At 43.4% G+C, this 22,686-nt stretch overlaps 1 protein-coding gene across 2 annotated transcripts; it reads right to left on the bottom strand.

The window, feature by feature from the left end:
* Positions 1 to 2,243: 2,243 nt before the first annotated feature.
* Positions 2,244 to 21,077, bottom strand: TM7SF3 (transmembrane 7 superfamily member 3). Of its 2 annotated transcripts, XR_007768010.1 has the most exons (13): positions 20,998 to 21,077; positions 14,556 to 14,710; positions 12,644 to 12,794; positions 12,094 to 12,214; positions 11,116 to 11,287; positions 9,853 to 10,030; positions 8,446 to 8,532; positions 7,925 to 8,005; positions 7,037 to 7,189; positions 5,590 to 5,687; positions 5,043 to 5,205; positions 3,562 to 4,562; positions 2,244 to 3,363 (listed from the first exon to the last, which is right to left on the bottom strand). XR_007768010.1 is itself a non-coding variant. In XM_050914265.1 (12 exons), exons 1-12 carry the CDS (start codon positions 21,065 to 21,067, stop codon positions 4,300 to 4,302), a joined length of 1,692 nt encoding a protein of 563 aa, XP_050770222.1. In that variant the 5' UTR covers positions 21,068 to 21,077; the 3' UTR covers positions 2,244 to 4,299. The 2 variants fall into 2 exon arrangements, 1 of the variants encoding a protein (XP_050770222.1); XM_050914265.1 differs by having other exon boundaries at positions 2,244 to 4,562.
* Positions 21,078 to 22,686: the final 1,609 nt, after the last annotated feature.

Below are 22,686 nucleotides of genomic sequence, written 5' to 3'. Positions count from 1 at the left end.
GCATGGATCTCACATTGGACATAGGAGGGACCAGAGCAGAAACAAAGGGTCCCATTCTTCCCTTCTGCTGCAACACACAGCATTCTGACAGGCAAACTGTAAAACACTTCCTCTCCTACCCAAACCCAATGCCACCAGAGGTCACTGCAGTTGGCTGAGCTTCATGACTAGGCCCTGCTAGGAGTATCAGCAGTCTTACCACTACAACCTACCTGTTAGCCAAGTTCAGTCCTTAGCCTCTAATTAAAAAATAAAAACACCCTCCTGAAGAGTTACTGATGTCTGTGCCATGTAATAACAGGATTTTGGTCCTCGAGCAGTTTTAAACTAAACATTGTTTTACCCTCTGTTTTGGTATCCAGTTGCTTGGGACAGTTTCATATAGTTTTGGCAACACCGAAGTGCCTCAGAGACAGGAAAACAAATAGCTTGAAAGCAAGCCACCAAACAAGCCAGGTCATGTTAAAGTCTGTGACAGCAATACCAGAAAGATGTCAGCCAGTCAGTGTATTTCACAGGACTGAGTTTTTGTTTCAGACTGGCACTCCACAACGTTCGCATTCTGCTCAGGTTTCCCAAAGCCAGGCTTGCAGCCACAAATGGCAACGGTGCTAAGCAAAGACAACATGTTCTCAGAAGCCTCTATCATGGGGTTTACATAATACTGAGCAGCTGGGCCCCCAAAATGCTTGAGTGCTTTATAAGCTGATGTATGCAACATTTCTACCAACCAGTTGAGAAGATCCAAGAACAGCAACTAATACCTTCTCTTCTTACCAAGCACTAGCAGCAGGGACTATTAGATTGGAAGATCTACATCACAGCGTTCCTCCCAGTAAGGAAAGCCACTTGCATAGGATACGTGACTGCAGAGATGACAAAGGAACATTTCTTTTGTGCGCCCCTTCTATAATTTCCCATAACCTGCTCCCAAATCAAAATGCAAAGCTTAGGAGAGGGGAGAGTTTGTCTTCCTCTCCTCCAAAGTACACCTATGGAAAGCACAATTTGTTTCTATTTTCAGTCACGCTTTCTGAACGTTTGGGGAAGCAGGTAGGCAAGCTGCCTTACACATGTAGCACTCCATGAAGCAGTAGTCAGGCTGGGTTTGTGGTTTTGAAGTGAGGAAGGAGACACAAGAACAAGGGAAGATCTGTTTCTTTGAAAAGATCAGTGTCCTCAAGTCCACTTGTGCCACAGCTTGTTTAACTGCTAGGAGAAATTAGCATGGGTGCGAGAGTGAGAGGAGGAGGAAGAGAGTTTCCTCTGCAGATTTGAGGCAGGACTGGAACACATGCAGACCTAAGAAAGCTCTACAAGCAGCTAAGACAGATACCACGATGTGATCATTGCAGCATTATTACAGTGCAGCAAAGACTGCAGAAGACTCAGTGAAAGAAGTGTACTGGAGCCACCGCGGCAGGAGAATTCGACAGCAGCAGGAAGTAGATCATCATCATAGTCCAGAAAGCTTCAGCTTACATGAAGTTTCAAAACACTCAATTTTACAGGGAAATCACTACCTAGAAGAACATAGTTTAGATTTAGATTCCCCAGGAGCATCAGATAGCATTATTTTAAGCTAACAAAACTTCAAGGTAGTGCAGCTAACACAGCAAGGCAGTAAATGCTTCCAATGAGAGATTCTGCAGTCAGAACAGAGGCATAGCAGGGTAGGATCTACTTTTCCTTTTGCAACTGCCTCAAGAGGGTACACAAAAAAAGCCTTGAAAATTACCCCTTCAACACCCCAGTGGATGAGTTAGTGTATTCTGATTATTATCACTGTTACTCACTATGGCTTACAGAATATGGAAGAAAATCCCCATGCACTCTTAGCAGTATTAAAAAAAAAGACAAAATCTCCAAGTCAGGATCTCAAAAGAGTTCAAAGCCCAGTTCTGCCATAGATTTCCTACATGATCTTGTAGACTAGTTCCCAGTCAAGAAGTGGATGACAACCATTCCTTTGTTCTCTAGAACCTCGTCTGACGAAGCTATAAGAAAAGCCTCTTTGGACCATGCACTCCCTCACCACCTTCACACAGAATATAACCACACTCTCAGCCTCTGGGTGTCACTGCAACTACAGTAAGTCCTTACAACAGGTCAGCTAAGCTCCCCCCCACCTCATCCCTTGAGGGGCTAAGAAATTTTTAAAAACAAACTATCCCTACAAAGTCAGAAGCTAAGTTGTAAAAGCATCATTGAATTCAGAGACCCCTTTAGTTCCAATATTCTTTCAAAAGACATCTTTATTATAAAAGATATAGAAAATTAGAGTTAAACTTGTTTCTTCCACAATGTTAATCACAGCAGTTATAAAAAACCAAGGTAAACATGTTTAAGAGCATTTGTATACCAAATAAGCGTTTGCTACTTGCCATCAAATACGGCAAAAGACATGCTCAGTATGAGTGTGGTAAGGGCAGTCAGTGAGCATCAGTCTGCCAGAGGCCAGGGGAAAAAAGCTCCTCATTTATCCCTATGTGCCATAGAACAGCACAGTGAAGCAAGACCCGAATCACAGGATTTCAGCCTTGCTCTGCTGTTTGAGGCAGATGTTCCAGCTCCAAGCAATCATGTGATTTGTCTCTCTAAACATCCGATGAGCTCAGTCACCTCAGATACTATGTCATTAAGCTTTCACTCCTTAAAGAAAAATGGCCAGTAAGTAGAGTCATTTTAAAGTCATTAATTCCTCTGTATTGCCAGGGTGGTTTAACTTTCAACTAAGTTCTCAGATAAAGTTCTTTTGCCACTTTCCCTACAAAGAGTTGTTTCTTACATACTTACTACCAAGAATTTGAAGTGGTGGCTGAGAACTTAAGTTTCCACCACGAGGGTATTCACTCATGGTGGTTCCATTCAGGCAGCAGAACAGCCATTCACCTTCAGACAGGAAGGACTACGCACTTTGCTGCCCACACTAAAGGTGCAAAGACAGAAAAATAAGGAAGAGCCACCACAACCTGTATCAAGATACAGGATGCAAGGCTTCAACCATCATTTAATGCATGACAGATCACCACAACAACACTGGATGTTAAGACCAGGATTGGGCATGGGGGGCAAGGGCAGGTAAAACCAAGGACAGCCTCAGGACTGCTTGTGCATTTATGTGAGCCACAACCACAATGCTCCAGTTTGCATTTTGAAAATGGCTGTTTGTTTTGTTTTTAAGGAAATGAAGAAAGCCACCACACGAGATCACGATCCTCCACTGAACACAAGAGCCAGTCCCTTATCTGTTTTTTTTATACCACATTCTGTTTTGGGCAGATGCAATCCAAATTGGTAAAGAACACATTCAGTCAGCAAGGATCCTGGTCAGTATTTTGCTAGCTGGATGCTGTTTTCACCCTTTAAAGGCAAAATTAAAAGATATGTTGATTAAAAATAAAAATAGTCAGTGTTTCAACCAATTCCAGGAAAGAAAACTGCCATTGGCTAGAAAGAGCTTATTTAGTTTTTTCTTTTATGACAGCACCATCAAAAAAGAGATTATACCAGAGCAGAAACAAGACATAGGCTGTTCAGAAAGCAAACAAGGAGGCAAACCTTGTGTTCTCTTAGCAGTCATCTCTGCACAGAGACCAGATGACCAGCTTGCTACAGAACCATCCGAAAGCAAGGGAGAAAGTTGTCTTGTCTCAGATCAGGTCCACTTCCCGAGCCCCAGTGTGCACACTTACAACAGTTAATTCAGTGCAGTTTAAATTCAAGTCACTTAGTTTATCTTGCAAGGTTCAGTAATACTTCTTGGAAACAATTGTGTCTGCAGCCACACATTTGGTACCTATATTAGAAGGTGATACTTCAAGATCCTGCTAGAAGAGCTCCTTCCATGTATGGTCCTTATCTCTCATCCTTTGCAATTTGACAGACTGCTCACCTTCAGGAGCGAGTCAGGCAATATTTCAGCAGTGGTTTCCACACTGCGAGGGAAGAACCAGCATTATACAGGTTGCTTTCTAAGGGCTGTTTTATACTTCACATACCTAAACATCAAACTAGATCACCACAAGATAAATACCTGTACTTGACCATTAGTACAAGATTCTGCAGCTAGACATATGCATGTTATAGCAGGCAGAGTGGGCCATTGAGGAAAGTCACAAAACAGCATGTAGTGTACCAGACAGATAATTTTTTCTCCAGGTTGGGCAAATACGATCCTCTTATTATGCAGGACAAATTGGCAGTGGTAAATCCTGCACCACTGGCTGGTTTGCTGGTGATCGCTCATCTCGCCATTCCTAGATTCTTCCTCTCTGTTCCCACCAGTTATTTGGCAGGTTACAAAAGCAACGGAGTTCTCTCCCCAGCTGGCTGCTCTTTCTGAAACACCTCTTTGATATGCAGTAGCTTGTTATGGATCCTCTCTCTTAGGGGAGGGATATGATGGCTAGGATCTAAGACATTGGTGCTTCTGCGCTCCCTTTCACGCTTCCAGGTGAGATAGGGGTGCGGTGGGAAGGGCACTTCACTTCTCTCTCGGCGAAGCTGCACAGTTACTCCGCTGAGGGCCAGCATTGTCCACACTGACAGGATAATGAAGTCTGAAAAAGAGAAAAGAGACAGATTCCTATATCAAAGCAGAACATTCCTTCCTTTCCCAAGCACAAACACTGAACAAGTTTAGCAACAGAAAGGAATGAAGTATCACCTCTGCATCCTCACATGCCTAGAGTAATTCCATGCAAATGCAAGAACACATGTGGAGTTGAGATGAGTCAGTTCAGTCACCGTATTAGGTCTTTTGACTGCCCACTCTGCAAACTCATCAGTGAGGTGGCAGTCCCAGCCTGAGAAGCACCTTTCACAACGGCCTCTGTCACATAACACCTGCTGCAAGGTTGGTGCCTTTGGAGTCTACACAGTATTTCTTTTGGAGGACCAGAACTTATCATCTGGATGTTAAATCTCACACTGTACTTGCTGTGTTCTCCTTTCATCCCTTCCTACCCTCACTCACTGTTCACAATGGAACCACAGAGGCAGTAGTTTTTCTTTAAAAAAGTCTTAAGAGCAGTACTCACCATTTGTTTGAAAAGGCACATTGGTGTAAGCTCTGCTGAAGTAATCATTGAGGATCCTTCTGAGTAGGTCTAAGGTGATGTAAGCAAGACTTGTGTAGACATAACAAGCAATAGCTAGGATCACTGTGTAAGAGCCTACTATTCCAGAGGCCAGTATGTTCAGCTAGAGGGGGAGAAAAAACACAGCTTTAGGAGACTGATAAACACTCTTTATTCCTCACCTCCTTAAGGCAGTATTTTGTATCAGTTGTTCTACAAGAAATTGGCTGCATACACCTGTTATCCAGACATCCTGTTAAGACAGCAGAAGTCGACTAAATGCAAGTGTTAGTGGATGCTATGTGCAACATTGCAAAAAGTCATTCCTTTGCTTATGGACCATTTAGCACAAGTAGGGCTGAACAGGAACTCCTTAGAGCTGGTCCTGTGCTGAGCTTCATGAAGCTGTGTTAAGTTTTCTGTACACATCCCACAGGACTACATTTGGTATTAAGAAGTCTGACACCCCTTCCTCCCTCCTTCTGAGGTGACAGTGCAGATTACTTACAATTCTTGGACACCCAACAAAAAGCACTGGAATCATCAAGGCTACAGAAGAAAAGGTCACCCAGAACACCACATCGTCACGGAAGACCCTGTAGTCTCCTGCAAAGACACCACATTCCACATGTAGTTCACTATTAGTAAAACATTTTGGTTTTTGCAAGTGGTTGGGGGTGAGCTTTTTTCCCCCCAAAGATTCTGTACATTCAGAATCTGCAGTACAGTGTTGAAAAGCTTAGCTTTTGAGCTCAAATGCTGATTGTTTAAGATGCATTGTAACACAGTTACTCAAAAACAAGAATAGAAGAAGACTGTCCTAGTTGAGTATAGGTCCTGTACTCTAAGTTGGTACAGCAGATCTTGTCCATGAAACAAAGATTTTTTTTTTTTTTTTTGAGATCTACATTACTCATCTGGTAAGAATGAAAAGTACCAGAGTACTTCTGCCCAATAATAAGCCATTTTGTTGCCTATATAGGTTTATAATCTATAAACCTGCATCTATGCAAGTTTGACCCTAGAGTATCATGCAAGCGCAGCCATTACAACAACACAAGGCAACAAACTCTTCTGGCTTTAGGAAGACTAATTAAGTCACTCAAACACTACTTTGCTCCCCCTGCTTTCTAAGGCTTGTCAATTAAACAGAGGGGACAAGCCGACCCCCAGCTGAGTTGCTGTTTTACTTTAATGAAGAGCAACCAGGGGCTGCATGGATTACCACAGAATTGTGGCTTGAGTCAAACACAGATGACTGGAGAATGAAAAACTGTCCCACCAAGGGATCTTAAGTAGAAGAGTTTTGAGATTTAAAATTACAATAGAGGAAGCAGCGTGGCTGATGCTCTGATGTCCCAGAGGGATTCCAGCTCAGCAGCCTTGCTTGCTTTTAAGCAAGTTGTCTATTGTTTCTCTGAAAGTCATTCTAAAGACCCTGATGACGTCAATCCAGCTGCAAATGCAGGTTTGACTCAGTGCTCCCAGAGCCTTGCACTGTAGTATGGCAAAAAAGTAACAGCAAGAGCTCCTCTTAATCCATGATGCCTTTATGCCTGAAGCCTCCAAGTTAGACTACAGATTTTCTACTGTGACTTGTTCTGGATAGAGAACAAGACAGACAGCAAATGTATGCCTGGAGCAGAGCTGGTGTTACAGACTGCTAAGATGGCGTGCAGCTTAGGTAGGAAGAGCCTCAGCAAGTTCTCTGCAGAATAAGCAGTTTCCTTTTCCCACCAGTGCAGATTCCCTAAGTACTTTTAATTACAGCACACCTGAAAGAAGACTTCAGGTACATCTCTATTCCTCCCAACACTGGAAAGGGAAAGTTCAGCACCACACTAAGACAAACCAGATAGTGGCATTCATCTTAGAGCCTTGCAGTGTCCCTGTAATACAGCAGGAACACATCACACAATAGCCAGCACTTTGCAGCAGAGTATTTCAGTGCATACCTAGTGGAGTAAAGAAGACCATCGATGAAAAGAGAAATCCCAGCACAAGTCCAATAATAAACATACAGAGTAGCACAGAGCCAAATCTCCACCAGCTTGCAACCAGGAAAAGCCCTCCAATAATTCCAGCTACTGCTGTCAAAATAAGACGCACTGAAAAAGAAAAGGGGAAATTCCAACACTCTGAAAACTTCAGTTACTGCAATAACATATTCAAGCAGCTTTACTTACATGCTTGATTGTTACCTAATGAAAACTTTCTGAAAAAAGCCAAACAAGAGTATCAGTATTTGCTTCATGCATTTCATTTAGACTCCAGTCTGCAACTGAGGATGTGCTACTGAAAGAGTGGCATAGGGCTGGAATTAAAGTTTTGCTACTAAGTACATTAGTACCTTGAGTTCCCAGGGCAGTTATGGTTGCAACAGCTAATGCACATGTATCAAAAAAAGTAACTAACTATGAGGTAGGACAAACGGAACTAATTCTTGCTAGTCTAACAAGCAGGGTGCAGACCTTCCACTTCCATTTTACAGATGAAATCTGCATTTGATCTGAAACTGAGGTCCACACATTATGAAAGAAGTAGGAAGGAAGTATGTTGCAAATTTCCAGAGTTTCTAAAAACCTGTATCTTCCTTGGATAGATACTTAAATTTGTCTTTTATAGTTGCAGCTATTAATTCTGCATCACTATTTGATGCTGGAAGCAACAGTTACTGTTGCATATTCAATTATGGTAATCAGAGCTCAGTTCAAGTACCCAGGTATCATCCTCCTATCCTTTCTAAGGCTGGCCAGCAACGAGCACAACTGAGATATTACTTAAGGGATTCACAACAACAATACTTTGGGAAGAGGATTGAGTATCCTGACACATCTACTCACCATCATAACCAAGGCCAGTTACCCTCGTAATGAATACAAAGAAGAAGGCAGCTGCGAATATGAAGCCCATGAAGAATAAGTCTAGGGAAGAAGGAAAAAATATTTAGTGTGCTGTCATATCACTTAAGACCAAGCCCACTTCAGTACATCTTCACATTACAACAGGGAAGGAACATACCAGCTCACTGGCCAATAAGCACAAAAGGAAAGCCAGACAACACTTTGGTCTGGAAAGGGGTGTCCTCAAGCACTTCAAATAGTCAAAAAATTACATATTTATATCTATATTGCCCAGCATGCACCCTAGTTCTACATTTCTATTCTTTGCATACCAGAAGCTTCTTGCTTTGCACTTAAAAGCTCGAATCCTGTAAAAGCAAAGCAGTGGACCTAATTGGCACGTAATCACTATCAAGTGAATCTTAGTAATAACACCACCATTCTACATTACAGCAAGTTACATTTATGAAATTCCAACCAGACTTATGAGAAGAGAAAAAAAAACCCAAAACATTCAGTACCTGTTTTCCAGAATCTGTGTCCAAAAAAGCAAGTGAAGAGACCAAGAACAGCAAGAGCAGTGAAGAATACTTTGGTAGACAGTTTGCCTACAAGAAGAAAGGGTTACTAGAGCATTCCACTTAGTAGTCCCAACAATGAGACCAAAGCAAGGTCAGGTTGCTGTCACTGAGTACGCTGATAACTTAATAGCTGCCACTCCTTCAGACACACCATGTGAGCAGATCTGCAATGCCTGAACTAACAGTTATCTTGATAGGATCTCCAACAGAACATTGAAGTAGTTCCAGACTGATTAAGAAATCAAGAGCTTCCTCCTTATTCAGAAGACTGAAGTTTCTGTAACAATTAGTTAAGCAGCTGTAACTTGCTGTTTATAAAGCAGATACAGCTTTACCTGAAAATTCTCTGCTCAGCTTTAAAAAAGGGACATCTAATCATCTATAAAAATCAGTGTTATAGGATTAGTGACCCAGGCAGCAGGTATAGTCTTTATCACTGCAGCCTTCACCATAATCTCCCTTTAATATATTTTCCGTGCAACAGAAAGGACCATCGGCATCCCAGTATGGCTCACCTCTGTCTCCCAGACAAGATTCTTACTGGTATTTAAGCTATTTGAAAAAGTAAACCACATTTTCCTAGTTCTCTGAATTCGAGGAGAGGTTTAGCCTAGATAATTTGTCTCATGTTGGCATAAGACAACACTGAGTTTGACAACAGTTACTTGTGTTACAGTATGCGATAAGAAAACAATCATGAGAAAAATCTTACTTTATGAACCATATTCTACCCATTATTCTTGTCCTTTCCGCAGTCATAATGGGAGCAACAGCTTTGCTCTTTTTCTGCTCAAATTCTATCATTATATAACTTTGTACAAAGTAACATGACTTTGTAGTCATTCCACTATTGCTGACATTACCTTTATGCTTATTTTAGGTGACTATCTCCTTTCAAAATATTTGTAGGTTGCCAACTCCATTAGCGCCAGCACAGTTAGAAAAATCTGGCTGGACCCTACTCTAGTTCATGTTTTATTAACTTAGTTTCACATGCAGCATCCTACAGTCCTAAAGTGAGTTAAGATTATGTATCCAGTTAAAATTGAAAAAGCTAGAGTGGCACTACAGAGTTGAGAGCTATATATTTGCAAGCCACATATTAAACCTCCATTAAGTTAAACCTTCAATTGTTAATAGTTCTCCTTAGTCTTATTTCATCATTCTAGAATTTCTCTTCAATCAAGAAGTAGACTCCATCATAAAGTAACAAAATATATCCAGTGTAAAACGAAGAGCTCCTTCACACTTTTAAAAGAAAAAACTAAATCTTACAAGCACCATTCAGCACATTTGAGCACAACAAGCTTGAGATGAGTTGGCAAGGACATACAAGTCCCAACTTACTGAGAGAAGAGCAGTTATCCACTAGGTCAGCAAAGCTGCAGGCATATGTATGCACAGGTACGTATGCAGCAGAAGTATTCCAAAGAGGATCCCATACTATGACATTGTAGATCACACCTTGTCCAGGAAGCGAGGAAAAGTAGACATTGGTCTTGTCATCAGTTGTCAGTGTAAGCATCTGGAATAGTAAAAAATATTTTTAGTTGCAAGGAACTGCTTGTCACTGTTACTGATGGCATGTTGATGTGTCCATGCAGCTGAGGCAATACTCAGCAGCTCAAGGAAGATGATCAGCAAGAACTCCAGGCACGAGCTCTCCTATTCTGAACCCTCTCAGTATTACCAACTGAAGCATCAAAGGCTCACAGGACAGACTCCACTTCCTCCAGCATCACTATGTATTCTGACAGGGAAGAAGATTCTCCCACTCATACGTTTTGCTCCTCCCCATTTGAGGGCACAGTTCAGGTTCCCTGCCAGTCTACTAACCCAGGTCTGGCCCCTGAAGCAGGCAAGACTGCCATTCTACTCCCTAGCAAGGCCAGGCAGGTCACGGCCTCTGAGATTCTCCCCACTCCGTCCCCTCCAATCTCTTCGCTGGAGGGTAGGTAAACATGCAGCAAGTGTTTGTTCTTGCATATCAGATGTCTTTATGCCACTCCAAATGGCAACCATCTCTAGTCTAGTTCCACTATATTCTCCCCCCTCCTCTCTTCCTTGCATTCCCTGCTCAATCCTCAGCATCTGAGGATGCCAGACCCCAGCATCTACCAGGCATCATAGGAGACTATCCATCTTTGTCAGAAGTGGCTCTACTTCTGGATTTACAGGCACTCAGTGGCAGTATAGCTATAGGCAAGCTGGCTTCAACATCACTGAAGGAGCACTGTGGGTAAAGCAGTATTCAGCAAGCAGGAAGACACTGCAATAAGAGCTTGTTTATTGAGAAAAGGGTACAAGACATAGAAACATCTCCTAGACCAGTCACTAACATCTACCTAATATCAGAGTCCATTGCAAGAAGTCTCAATTCTACCACATTTCAGGCTGTGCTAACTAGCCACCTCTATCCCAAGAGAGAATGGTTGCCATTTTGCATGCATCACTGTATACGTCCTAGCCAGAAATCCCAGATACAAGCAAAAAGCCTGAAGCATCAGTAGCTTGCTTATGTCACCACTCAAGGAAGATAAGCACAGGGGAGGAGAAAACATAAGATAGTGCCACTGCCACATGCCTGGTACACCAGAGCTTCAGACTTACTTTAATGCCATTGGCTTTGATACTTTGCACCTCAGACATCTTCCGTATGTGGCTCATGAGTACCATTTCAGAAAGATTGTTCTCTGGTAAGAAGTACTGGTAGACATCATAGTGCAGTCGCCATCTGGAGTTCTGACCAGTCCCTGAATCGCAGGATGGTGGGTTTGCTCCTCTACAATTAAAAAGAGATCAACTACGTGCCCAGCACAAGCCCCCAGATCTTAACATTAGTTTTCAGAAGTTACCTGTCTGAGTTGGCAGGATTTGGCTTCTACTTTTTAGAAGTTAACACCAGCAACTAATTAAAAACTAGACTGTATATGTTTGTGAACACAGACTACAGCAGTATTATGCAGAACCACCCTGATGCAGGTAGTGTCTGTGCTGGTACCTGCCTTTACATTTACAGAGGCTTCCTATGAGTTGTCATAAGGAACCAGCACAAGAATTCCAAGAGGTCACAACAACCAAAGATCACAACATCACTGTTCGTTTTTCCATGCATGCTATGTATGCAGCTCTGAACATAGTCTTCCCCGTTCCCTGTCTATCATCTGTGACACCAGGCACCATTCAGGAAATAATGCCTTATAACTTGAAGTCTCAATGTTAAACAAAACTCTAGGTCACTATCATGCTTCAGTACCAGTAAAGAAATGAAACTGGCTATAATACACAACTGCTCCTCAAACAGATTAAGTCATTATGAGGAATGGGAAGATCCAGTATTTGCTGACTGCTTGCACATCTGAAGTTGCATAACCTCTCCCACAAGATGCAACTCTCAACTTTTATCTCTCTCATGTATTACCTCTCCCCCCTCCTCCTTTTCCTCATTTACTTCTTAGTTTGTTGCAGCAAACATGATTTCTGCCAGCAGCTGGACGGTCAGCCTTTTCAGCAGAATCTTGTTTTATGATCCTGATGAAATACAGGACAAAGAAAGTCTTGCTCAGTGCACTGAAGTTTTTCACACACCTGGTATATCCCAAGTTTGCAGGGGCAAACTTGATGTGTGTATCAACCACTGTATAGTCTAGGTAAATATTTGGATCCACTTCCAAGTCAAATTCTATATTGCAGCCTCCAGGAATAGGATCTAGGACACAGAAAAGATAACTGTAGTAGTTTTTACTTCCCCCTTATACATTCATTACTGAGGTCTTAGAACTTTTTTCATGATGGATTTGCAGGCATAGTCTGCTTGCTGAGCACATAAAATTGTCAGTTCTAGTCCTGCAGACAACACAAGTGGTTTCACTGCAGTCTAAGATAGGTCCTGATACACATGCACATCACGTTTCTACTCTAAGGCTGAAGTCGTGACAAGACCATAAAGTATATCCTATACACAACTCTCAATTCAGCAGTGATACTAAATGTTTTCAGCCCGTTTCAAAAGAATTTCTGGCATCTCCATCATGTTTGCACCATGTAAGAATACCACCTCTGAAAGGTCAACACTTCATTTCATAGTTAACTTGTAATAAGCAGAGCTGGTATCCCTTAACAAGTAATAAGAACATACCTTTCTCCATATAGGGAATAGAGATAGCTGTGCTCAGCACCTGGCTAGCATCCAGTGACCGAAGGTACCATGTACATACGCTCTGCTGAGGCTGAAGGATGGAAACCAGTCCTTTGTCTACTCCAGTTCCTGAGCTGTTCACAGATGGATTCTGGACAGAAACAAATTATATAAACAAGCACTTCTTGTTGAGAAGATTTTTACACAGCTTGATGTATTGCGCAGGAGTCACACTCCTGCCACAAACCTGTAGGGCACACATTTCAGTGCCAGTTGCCACAGATGAGGCATTCAGCCCTTAGCTAGCTGGTAAAAAAGGAAGATGGAAAAAAGGAGCTGGAAAAGAGGGAGTGGCCTCTGACATCACACACTGCCTAGCTCAGGCTCAAAAACGCAAGTGATAAGTTTGAGACTACTAAAGAGTTAATAATCACGAGTAAGTTGCAGAGAAACTGGCTAGTTGAAGTCTACTGCTGCACAGCAATAGATTGACTAGTAAAGGTGTAAAAGGACTGGAATGGCCCTCACAAAAAGTTCTGAGATGGCACTAAAGAGCACTCTGGGAACCAAAGTGCAGAAGCAGCTCACTATCTCCACCAGAATGGAGATGACTATGACAGCTGGCTTAACACTAGCCATACCAGACAAGTGCCTGGGGCCAGGTCAGCTACTGACCCAACACCCACCAGCACCATCCCTTTCAGAACCAGGGGTCCTGAGGAAAGATCAGGCAGCAATGGCAGTATCACACTCACACGGCTGGAACAACCAATTGACCTGCAGTCAAATCTATTTTTCAGCACGGAAAATGTGCTTTTGTCCAAGAAGGCCACAGTCATCTGAGGCAACACTGTAAGGAAGCACTTTGGACCTGGCAGACTTTAAGGTCTGGCTCAGCTTCATATTTCTAGAGGCAGGCCAACCCTAAAAGCAGTATAGCCATATTTACACATTGCTGTCCTTGGCCTGGTAAGGCCCACAAATGCAAAGAAGGTCTGAATTGACAGCAGAAGATTCTACCAGTGGTAATCAAAGACTGAACAGGTGTAACAGTAATGCCTTAGCCCTGTAATCCTGGCTATTTCACCAGTACAAAGATGACTGTGCTAAGTGACTTGTATTACAGGTTATTCATCTCCTAAGCTTCCCAGGATACTTCCTGGCACTCAGTATATTCTCATTTGGAAAATACTGATGGGGAGTGGAAAATTGGATGGCAGCTGTCAGATCTCCATCTACTACCTTCAGCTTAGTCTATGTTCTGCTCAAATACCACTTAGAACCTCACAGCACCATAAAAAAAATTCCGTATTTTAGATTGCATCCTAGTAATGATGGGACAAACTGAGGCTAGTGTATAGCAGTAGGAATGCTTATACTGTTGGCTAGAAGTAGCAGCCTTCACTGGAGTACTATGGAGGAATTTCTTCATATGCCACCCAAGGAGAATTAGATTCAGGACAAGGAGCTAGGGTGACAAGACATCATATCTTTAGTGGCTAGATCCAAGCCACATAAACAGCAGACAACTAAACATCCCAAAGTGATCATGTTTAGTGTATAATGTATCTGGCAAATACTTATCATTAATCTGTTTTTAATTTGACAAGCTGATGGATAGTAGTCAGCAGTCACATGTCAAAAGCACCACTCCCACAAAGAACAAAGAGCCTTGAAACATTTTCAAGCCAGCTCTGAAATTCCTTTAGCATTCAGTCCTCCAAAATAGCAGCTATGACATAAGTACAAGAAAGGATTTCTGAAGCTCAAATAATACTGTCCGAGCGCCACACAGGTAAGATATTCATATTATTTATATAGCCTCAGTTCTATATTCCTACATGTACTAGATCCAACTCCTTTGTTGAAAGAAAAGTAGCACTTAAGAACGGAAGTGACACTCTTACCGTACCTTATCAAAGGATATCACCACATCGCTTTGCTGGGCATGTACTTGAAAAATAACGACAGTCACATTGCTTGCAATGTTCCTGATTACAGCTTCCACGGGATTGGTCTGGTTAAGTAGCACATTTCTGAATTTTCCCAAGGAGAGCTCAAGAAGACCTGCATTACAAAAAAAGGAAGACACTTTTTTTTTTGTCCAGAGGGAAGCAATTACCAACAGGAGCCTGGAAGCTTCCAGTAGCCCAATATTAGTCAGCTGGGAACAGAGCAAGATGTTGTTTTATGCTACTCTCATCCTGTAATCTGTATTAAGGTTTCAGAGGCTACTATACACAGAGCTATACCTACAGAACAGATACAGCTAGAAAACCCACCTTGCAGCCTGGCACTCACCTAAGCACAGGGGGCAGGACTTCCTGCCAGGAGCTCAGTATTTGTTACAGCTGAGCTCATCAGCAACAGACACTAGCTGCACCTGACCAGCTAATACAATCAACAGCAAGCAACATTCAGTAGAGTAAATAGAGAGGATACTGAGGACTACTTACTCTTTGGCAAATACAGGCAAATATGCTTGTATTAGCCAGCCAACTTGCACAATACCTGTTAGACTTCCTGGGTGAATTCCCATGGACCATGGGAGTTGGAGTCTACTTCTATAAGAGTCAAATCTGTAGTTTACATATGTATACTTACCCACTCTCAGCTATTTCACATGTCTTTTGCTCCCACACTATTCTTAATTATTATGACTGTTGGACACTCATTTCTATATCTAAAAATCTGACTAATTTTTCCCAGATACAACCAAGACCATTTCTTCTTACGATGAGGATAACCCCATGATCCACTGTCATTTAAATTTAAAGAGAACCACATGACCTACAATGTAAAGTTCTTTGAGAATCAGCTTTGGCTTGTCATTCAAGTCCTGCAAGAAAGCCTGGTTTCTCCCTGTGCTGGGCTCTTGAGGGACAGGCAATGTCAAGGGAGGAAAGAGAAGCAGCTGTACAGAAGCCACAAGATTCTCTTTTTTTGGTGGTTAGCAGGCAGACTAGATGCTTGCAGAGCACGTACAATGCCTTTCAGGTTTTTCCCTGAATTCCCCTGTGTGCACACACAGCAGCCCAGCAGACCTAAAACTTATCAAGCCTAAACACATACACAGTACTTCCTCAATAAAGTTGCCTCTTCTAGTGTAAAGAGTTGATACTGTCAAGAACTCCAACAGAAGCACAATCAACAGTACCATCCCATATACACTGTTGCTGATGACCCAGGTGGTTTCCCATCCAAAAAAGGAAGGGATACAGTCTTCTCATCTGAAACTGTACCCAGTACTCTAACTCCTTTCCTGTTATTTTCCACTGTCTCCTGCCAAGAATTGGCATCTTTGGCCAGTTTCTTTGCCTCTTGATGATATGTAAACAGAGGTGAGCTCCTACCTTCATGACTCCTCCACTCACCTCACAGCAGAGGAAGAAAGCAGAGGAAAAGTCTAACTCATCTCATCTTGCTAAGTTCAACCCTTACATGCTCACCCCCAAAATTCAATTGATACCAGTACTGCATCACCAATAAAATCCCAGCTGAACTGTGGGGATCATAAACCACCTAGGAGGAAAAAAAAGATTCTCCATTTTTCTGTCCCATCATCTGCAGTCTGTGTTAAGGTAGAAAAAGTTTCTACTCCAAGTTTTCAAACAGTAATTAATGTAAAACTAGAGCTACAAAAAAGCTTTGTGTATTGTTCAGTTTCTGACAGAGTCCCTTGTGCAGCATTCAGATATCCTCCCCTTCACAAGACCTCTTTCCTCCTTAGTTCTTAAGTTCTACCAGACATGCAACTAGCAGTATGAATGCTGAAGAAAAGCATTCAAAAGGCACAGAATATACATCTATGCACTCAGAAATTTGGAGTGAAAGCTTAGAATGCAAGAAAAATATTTTTCTTTGATCTTTAAGAGCTTCAGCACAGTTTCCTGAACTGCAAGATGTTCACACTTAGATGTTCTTTTAAGGAAAAGCTGAAACTATATACATCCTCTCTATGCTCTACACCAAGGGGAAAAAAAACCTGCATTGCTCTGTCTTGTTTCTCACCTCCACTCTGTACTCATACCCGGAGGCCTCTGCATAAATAAGAACAGATTCGTCAGCAAGACATGCAGCCACTACTTCAACATGATCATGAGACTCTAAATGTCAGAGACACTCTCTCAAGTTTAATTAGCGTGGTAAATTAAGGCATGGTGTTCTACATTGTTTTACTGTTTGCATAATTGCTCCTAAAACAGTGCATGTGACATACATTTTAAACCAAAGTCTGGACAGGAGAGCATAGATTCAGGGTGAAGAACAAGAATGCTACATCCATCAGACAAGTATTTTTTCAGCTTGTTATTCACAGGCTCCTTGAACCACACTTCTAGCCAGGCTTGAAAGATGACTAACAGGAGAGTTCACAAGCACTGCAGAGCAGCAGAACCTTCTAAGAAGTTTGCTGGAAGAGCAATTGCTACATGGCCCCAGACAACAGCACCTTTCCAGCTTTCTCTTTTTCTGTTACTTGAAAAAGACACTGGTGGTGCTCTGAGGCAGAAACAGAGCGTGGAGAGCAAGACAAATTAACCAACTCACAATTTATCAGGTCTATTGCTATCGCAAGTTCTCAGACAGGCATTAGACTACCTAAGCCATACAGAGTTCAGTGTTGTCAAAGATGCTTTGAAGGACAGATACTGAGACCTCCATGAACACGTAGTACTGACCACAGCATGCAAGCTGCTTCTTTGGGCAAGCTTGATCTCACTGAAGGTAGCACACCAAATAGGACTGCAGGTTCAGCAGCACGTGCAGCAAAGATAACACCACCACAGAAGTGAGGTAGTTGACCCAGCAAGTCAGCAACAGAGCCAGGAAGAAAATCCAGGCATCCCAGCTTTTTTATTGCTTCACTTGCTTCAAACAGCGAAGGTCTGGAAACACCCTGTAAGATGCCAGGCTATCCCCTCTTCCTCACCTTATAGGGAGAAGTATGATGGTCACCGCATGTCAGAGTAGTTTTGGGTTAGATACAAGAGAGGAACCCTCACTATTACAGAGATTATCAACTGAAAACATACTTAAAGGAAGTCAGCATTGCTGAAACTGAGCAAGAGCAGAGCAAAGATGGCATATTGAGCATGTATTACTCAGTATACTGGTACCAATACTAGAACAGGAGCACAGATAGTCCAGCATATAGAAGAACTGATGAACAGAGGTGGATAACAGTCCACTCCGTCACTCCACACTGTGTCTTTTCTCCCACATGAAGGGCAAAACCAGTAAAGACAGCAAAGGAATTGAACCTCTCAGAGCTCTTCTGATATCAAAAGTCCTTATTCCTAACTCTAAGCAACAAGGTAATCAACTCTACAGAGGCTCAGCATTTATTATCCCTTCCCTGTGACATGCACTTTCCCCAACAAGCAACAGCCAGCTTGAACCATTTCCATTCTGCTGATTCAGTGCCAAGCTCTCAGTTCATTTGACACTAAGTAAACCACATTTCCAGCTCTAATAGTCAAGTGTCATTCCCTGTCACCAATAAGCAGTTAACCATACTAGGTTCTTGATGACACCTAGCAGTCCAATTTCCATTAAGAAACACAACTGAAGAAATGCCATTGCTGCCCATACAGGAAAAGTCTTTACCTACACAGCCATGCTCAAACATTATGCTTGCCTCAGACAAAGGGGCTCTCTACAGTCAGAGAAAACACATTTCTACTCTGTGCCAACCAACTAACAGTGGATATGCAGAATAACCTTATGTAAGCTTTAAGAGGTAAGAACCACCTTCCAGCATAGGGGGTATGTCAACAAGTAGTCACATGAAGACATTTAATGGTGATGAAATGCAAGCTCAGACTGAAAACTAGTTTGAGTAGGGAAAACACAAGTATACAGTTACTTAAGAGAATAAAGCCAGCAGCCATATTATATCAGACCTGTAAGGCCATGCATACATGGATGCATAGCAGAGTCCCGCTACGAGGTCTCTGTCTTCCCACACTAGTAAAACCCCAAATAAAGACATCGCCCACCGCCAGATGAAGCAAGATTTATGAAAGCTTCTAAACTTTAATTGCTTGTGTACTGAGACTCATGCTTAGAGCACAGTTGGATGCTTAAAGCAGACAGTGCCACAGAATGTGGCTTGTCACCAACTGCACCACTCCCATCCCAGAAGACTACTCTGTTCACCAAGTTAGAGGTCGTGAGGTCTTCTACAGTCTGAAAAGTGAGGGAAGAAGTACCCATCTCACCTGCTTACAGTTTTACTAATCCACTTTGATTATCAGCCAGAACACGCAAGACCTGGCCTCAGTCACATTGCTGGCACTGTTGATTAAGATGTCACTTGCGCATCTGGGCAATAATGCTTCAAGATGCAAGTGACCAGCTGTCCAATACATTCAGACAGCTGAATAGCTTTGTGTGAACCTCTTATTTTAAAATTTGTCTCTGCATAGACTAAACAGCTAGCACAAACCAAGTTCATCCAGATAACCTCCCTTTACACGAAGGGCACTGCTCAATCCTGATTACACTATAAATTCGCTTTAGTTTTTCCAACACTAAACCACCTCGTTTGGATGTAGCAAACAAGGCCAGTTGCACTCCTACTTCATGAAGGTGGAGCTCCCTGGAAGGTAGCAAACATGATATATAAAACACTTCTGCACAAACACTACATTTGAAGAGCTGCAGCCCATCAGAACCCCAGATAGGCAATATGCACAGATTCTACTTATGAGCACTTTTAAAATGAAGCAGGATCTTCTAGTATTAGGAGATAGCAGAGCCCATCCCTGCAAACCTGGGTGTCCAAGACTGAATAACCACAAGACAATTTCAAATAAGTGAACCATTAAGCAAGTGTCCTTGTTTAAAGGGCCTAATGATCAGCTAGACATTGGTACACAAATTACACAGCTTATTAGCTTTTCATGAGGAAAATACTTTCCCCGCTCCACCCTGCATTCTGCAAGGAAATACAGCAACAGGCTTCTTCAAGGCAAAGCAGTTAGCTTAGTCCCATATTCATTCTGCCTTTTTACATGCCGTAAAAAAAAAAAAATGACTCAACACATGACCCATTTTCAATCAAGTCCGGAAGACAAACTAATTGTCAGCATCTTTTAATATAAATATTAAAGGCTAAGTACACTGAGCCTTCTTTCTCAGACCTGCTTGCCACCATCAGGTGCCAAGCCTAAGCTTCTAGGGCCTGCAAGAAGCAGGGAACTCTTGGCTCTCCACTAAGATTTTGGGCATGAGACTGGGGCAGGGAGGGAAGAAGTTGGAGGAGAACACTTCCACACTTGAGACTGATTCCAAACCCTGTCCTGCAGCCTTGCAAAGTATCCCAAGAGCAGATTTCTCTTTTGGACAATTAAGCTTCATTAGAGGCAAGTTTAAAAATAAAGAAAAACTAAGAAGAGGAGGCTTACATCAGCCCTAACATAAGGGACTGCTTGCTTATCTCTGAATTATCTCTGAAAGGAAACTGATTATTTTTTCCTTTATTTGAACAGATAACAGTTTAACCAGAAAAAAGTAAGCAGCTGTTAAATCTTCACGAGCTATACTCATTATAGTACACTTACCTCTGAACACCTATTTTAGTCACATGCAGGAACACAAGGGAATTACAAAAAAAAAGCCTATGCCAAATAAAGTCAGATTACATCAGCATGGCCAACAAGTAATTTTAGGAACAAAGCTCCAAATTCTAGGGGATTTCGCTCATTTCCTTAATTTTACAGGGACAGCGGTTTTCAATACACAATTCGCAGGGTGCTGGGAACCCATAACTACCTGTATGTGGTAAAAAAAAAAAAACCCCGCTATTAACCTTGTTCCCTTTCTCATATAAACTCATAGGTAGTGAATGCCACCTTGTTTCCTTAGAAAGAATACAACACTACACCAGACTCATCAGCCTGTACCATATCCCTGCAACAGTGTGGTAAAAAAGTCCAGCAGATCCATGCAAGAGTTAAAATGATGGCGTTCATAGCAATTAAGCTGTAAGAAAATGGAAAAAATAAAGGGGGGGGGGGTGGAAATGGGTTCTCCTTGCCCACATCAAAGATTAAGATAACCATGAATATATAAGACTCCTCTGCAGCTCAGCTGACAGCTGCATCTTCGCTTTGATCTTCACTCCTGCTCAACCCTCGAGACAGCAGCAGGTCTCCCCGCCGCCGCCTGGGACACCCCCGAAAAGGCTCCGCAGGCCCTCCTCGCAACAAGCCCCTTCCCCTCCATCCTGCTAGATGTCGACCCGGCCAAAAAACCCACCCTCCCCCCGGTACAAGCCGAGCTCCACCGGCCCTCCGGCCGCCTAATGGCGGCCACGGCCCACAGTCCCCCTTCCCCGCACACGCACTCACCTGAGGCACCGCCATGGCGCAGGACCCCCAGGAGCCCCAAGAGCACCACGGCACAAGCAGAGAGCCGCATGGCGCTGCGGAGGGAAGGGGAGATGAGGCTGAGAGCGGGCCAGAGCGGTTAGGAGGGGCTGGGGACGGGCGGGTCCTGTGAGGCGGCGCAGCGCCCGCGAAGGCGGGCGCTGCGCCGCCTCACAGGACCCGCCCGGCGGAGGCCGTTCTCGGCCACCCCTCACCCACCTGCGCGAGGCGGCTGAGGTAACGACCCCAACCGCTGCCCCCAACGGCTTTTATCCTCCGCAGCCGCGTCCGCCGGCCGTGTGGTAGTTACTGGGGCGGGTGAGGGGCTTGGGAAGGTCTCCAGGTCGAGGTGGGGAAGTTGAAATTTTTTTTTTTTTTTTTTTTAGTTTTGGTTTTGGTTTTTTTTTTTAAACTTTTAATGCAGCTGCCGTTTGTTTTCACCTTATAAACAGCAGTAAGAAATGCTGTTAGGCCTCAGAGGCTCGCTGGCGCGTGTTCGAGGCACCTCTGGCTGCGTAGGTGATTCATGGGCGCGTGACGGGAGAAAACAGAAAGCAAATTAAAAGTCTCTCTTTTTTTGGGGGGGTGTTTTCGATTTGTTATTTGGGCCTCGTTTATGAATTCACGTCGTCACCTAGGCTCTAAAAAGCCTTGTACGATCACCCCCATTGTGTTTATTTTTTCCCCAGCGTGCTTTGATCCAGTTTCCAGTTAAAATGCAAAAGGAAGCTGTCAGTCTGGCATAAGAAGAACACAGAGATGAGTGCTGGTCCATGTTTATAGATATTTCAGATAAATGGGTGTACTTCCTTCTCCCTGCCTTTGCCTACTGTGCTTAGGAAGGCAGCCTTCCTCAGTCAGGTTATCTAGTTTGCTGAGGTTATTTTTGTTCTGCTTAACGAGGTTCCTGTAAGTCAAAATCCATGAGATATTAGAAGTCTGTTAAGTTTAGTGTTTGCCACTGTCATAGTCGGCCTCTCTGAGTGAGACCTCAGTCACCCGTTATTCACAGCTCAGCATTTAAACCGCTCACCCGTGGCTTTCAGTCATAGACAAACAGTGCCTGCGAGAGGCTTGTCTCATGCCATGAGCCTCACTTATTCCAGGCTCAGTCCAGCATCCGTCCTGCTCGTGGAAATCCAAGAAAGAACCTGTTGATTTCAACAATGGTTGTAAACCCCTTAAAAACGCGCGGTAGGTTTTGGTCTACAGCGCCGTAGCTTGTGGCTTGGCTTTTTAATAGAGGAACATGAAGGAACCCCACATCCCGGCTCACACGCGCAGGCCAACAAAACCCTAACCTCAGCCGCGCCATCAGAAAAACGCTGTTGTCGGGTTAGCTTGTATCAGGGTAGCTGTAGGCGGCAAAAGAGTCTCGCGGCATACGCGCTGCTGCTGGGTGGCTGCGCCCACAGCGTCGCTGACAAGTTAGCCGGAAGAAACTCCTGGAGGCCTCCAGCCCAGCTGCCCCCTTCGAAGCCGGACTATGGCCGACACTAGAGCAGGTCAGCCACGGTTCCGCCTCGCCAAGGCCGAAGACCCCCGAGGGCAGCGAGCGCACAGCCTCCCTGGGCGTCCTGTCCCACCTGCCTTGTGCTGCAGGTGTTTCCGAACGTTCAGCCTGGCCCTCCCAAGGCCGGCTGCCAGCTGTGAAACCCCCCTGGTCATCAG

This window comes from Gymnogyps californianus, chromosome 1 (genome assembly GCF_018139145.2).
Source record: "Gymnogyps californianus isolate 813 chromosome 1, ASM1813914v2, whole genome shotgun sequence".
In the NCBI taxonomy this organism is placed as follows: Eukaryota; Metazoa; Chordata; class Aves; order Accipitriformes; family Cathartidae; genus Gymnogyps; species Gymnogyps californianus.
This window is presented reverse-complemented; position numbering and strand designations above follow the sequence as displayed.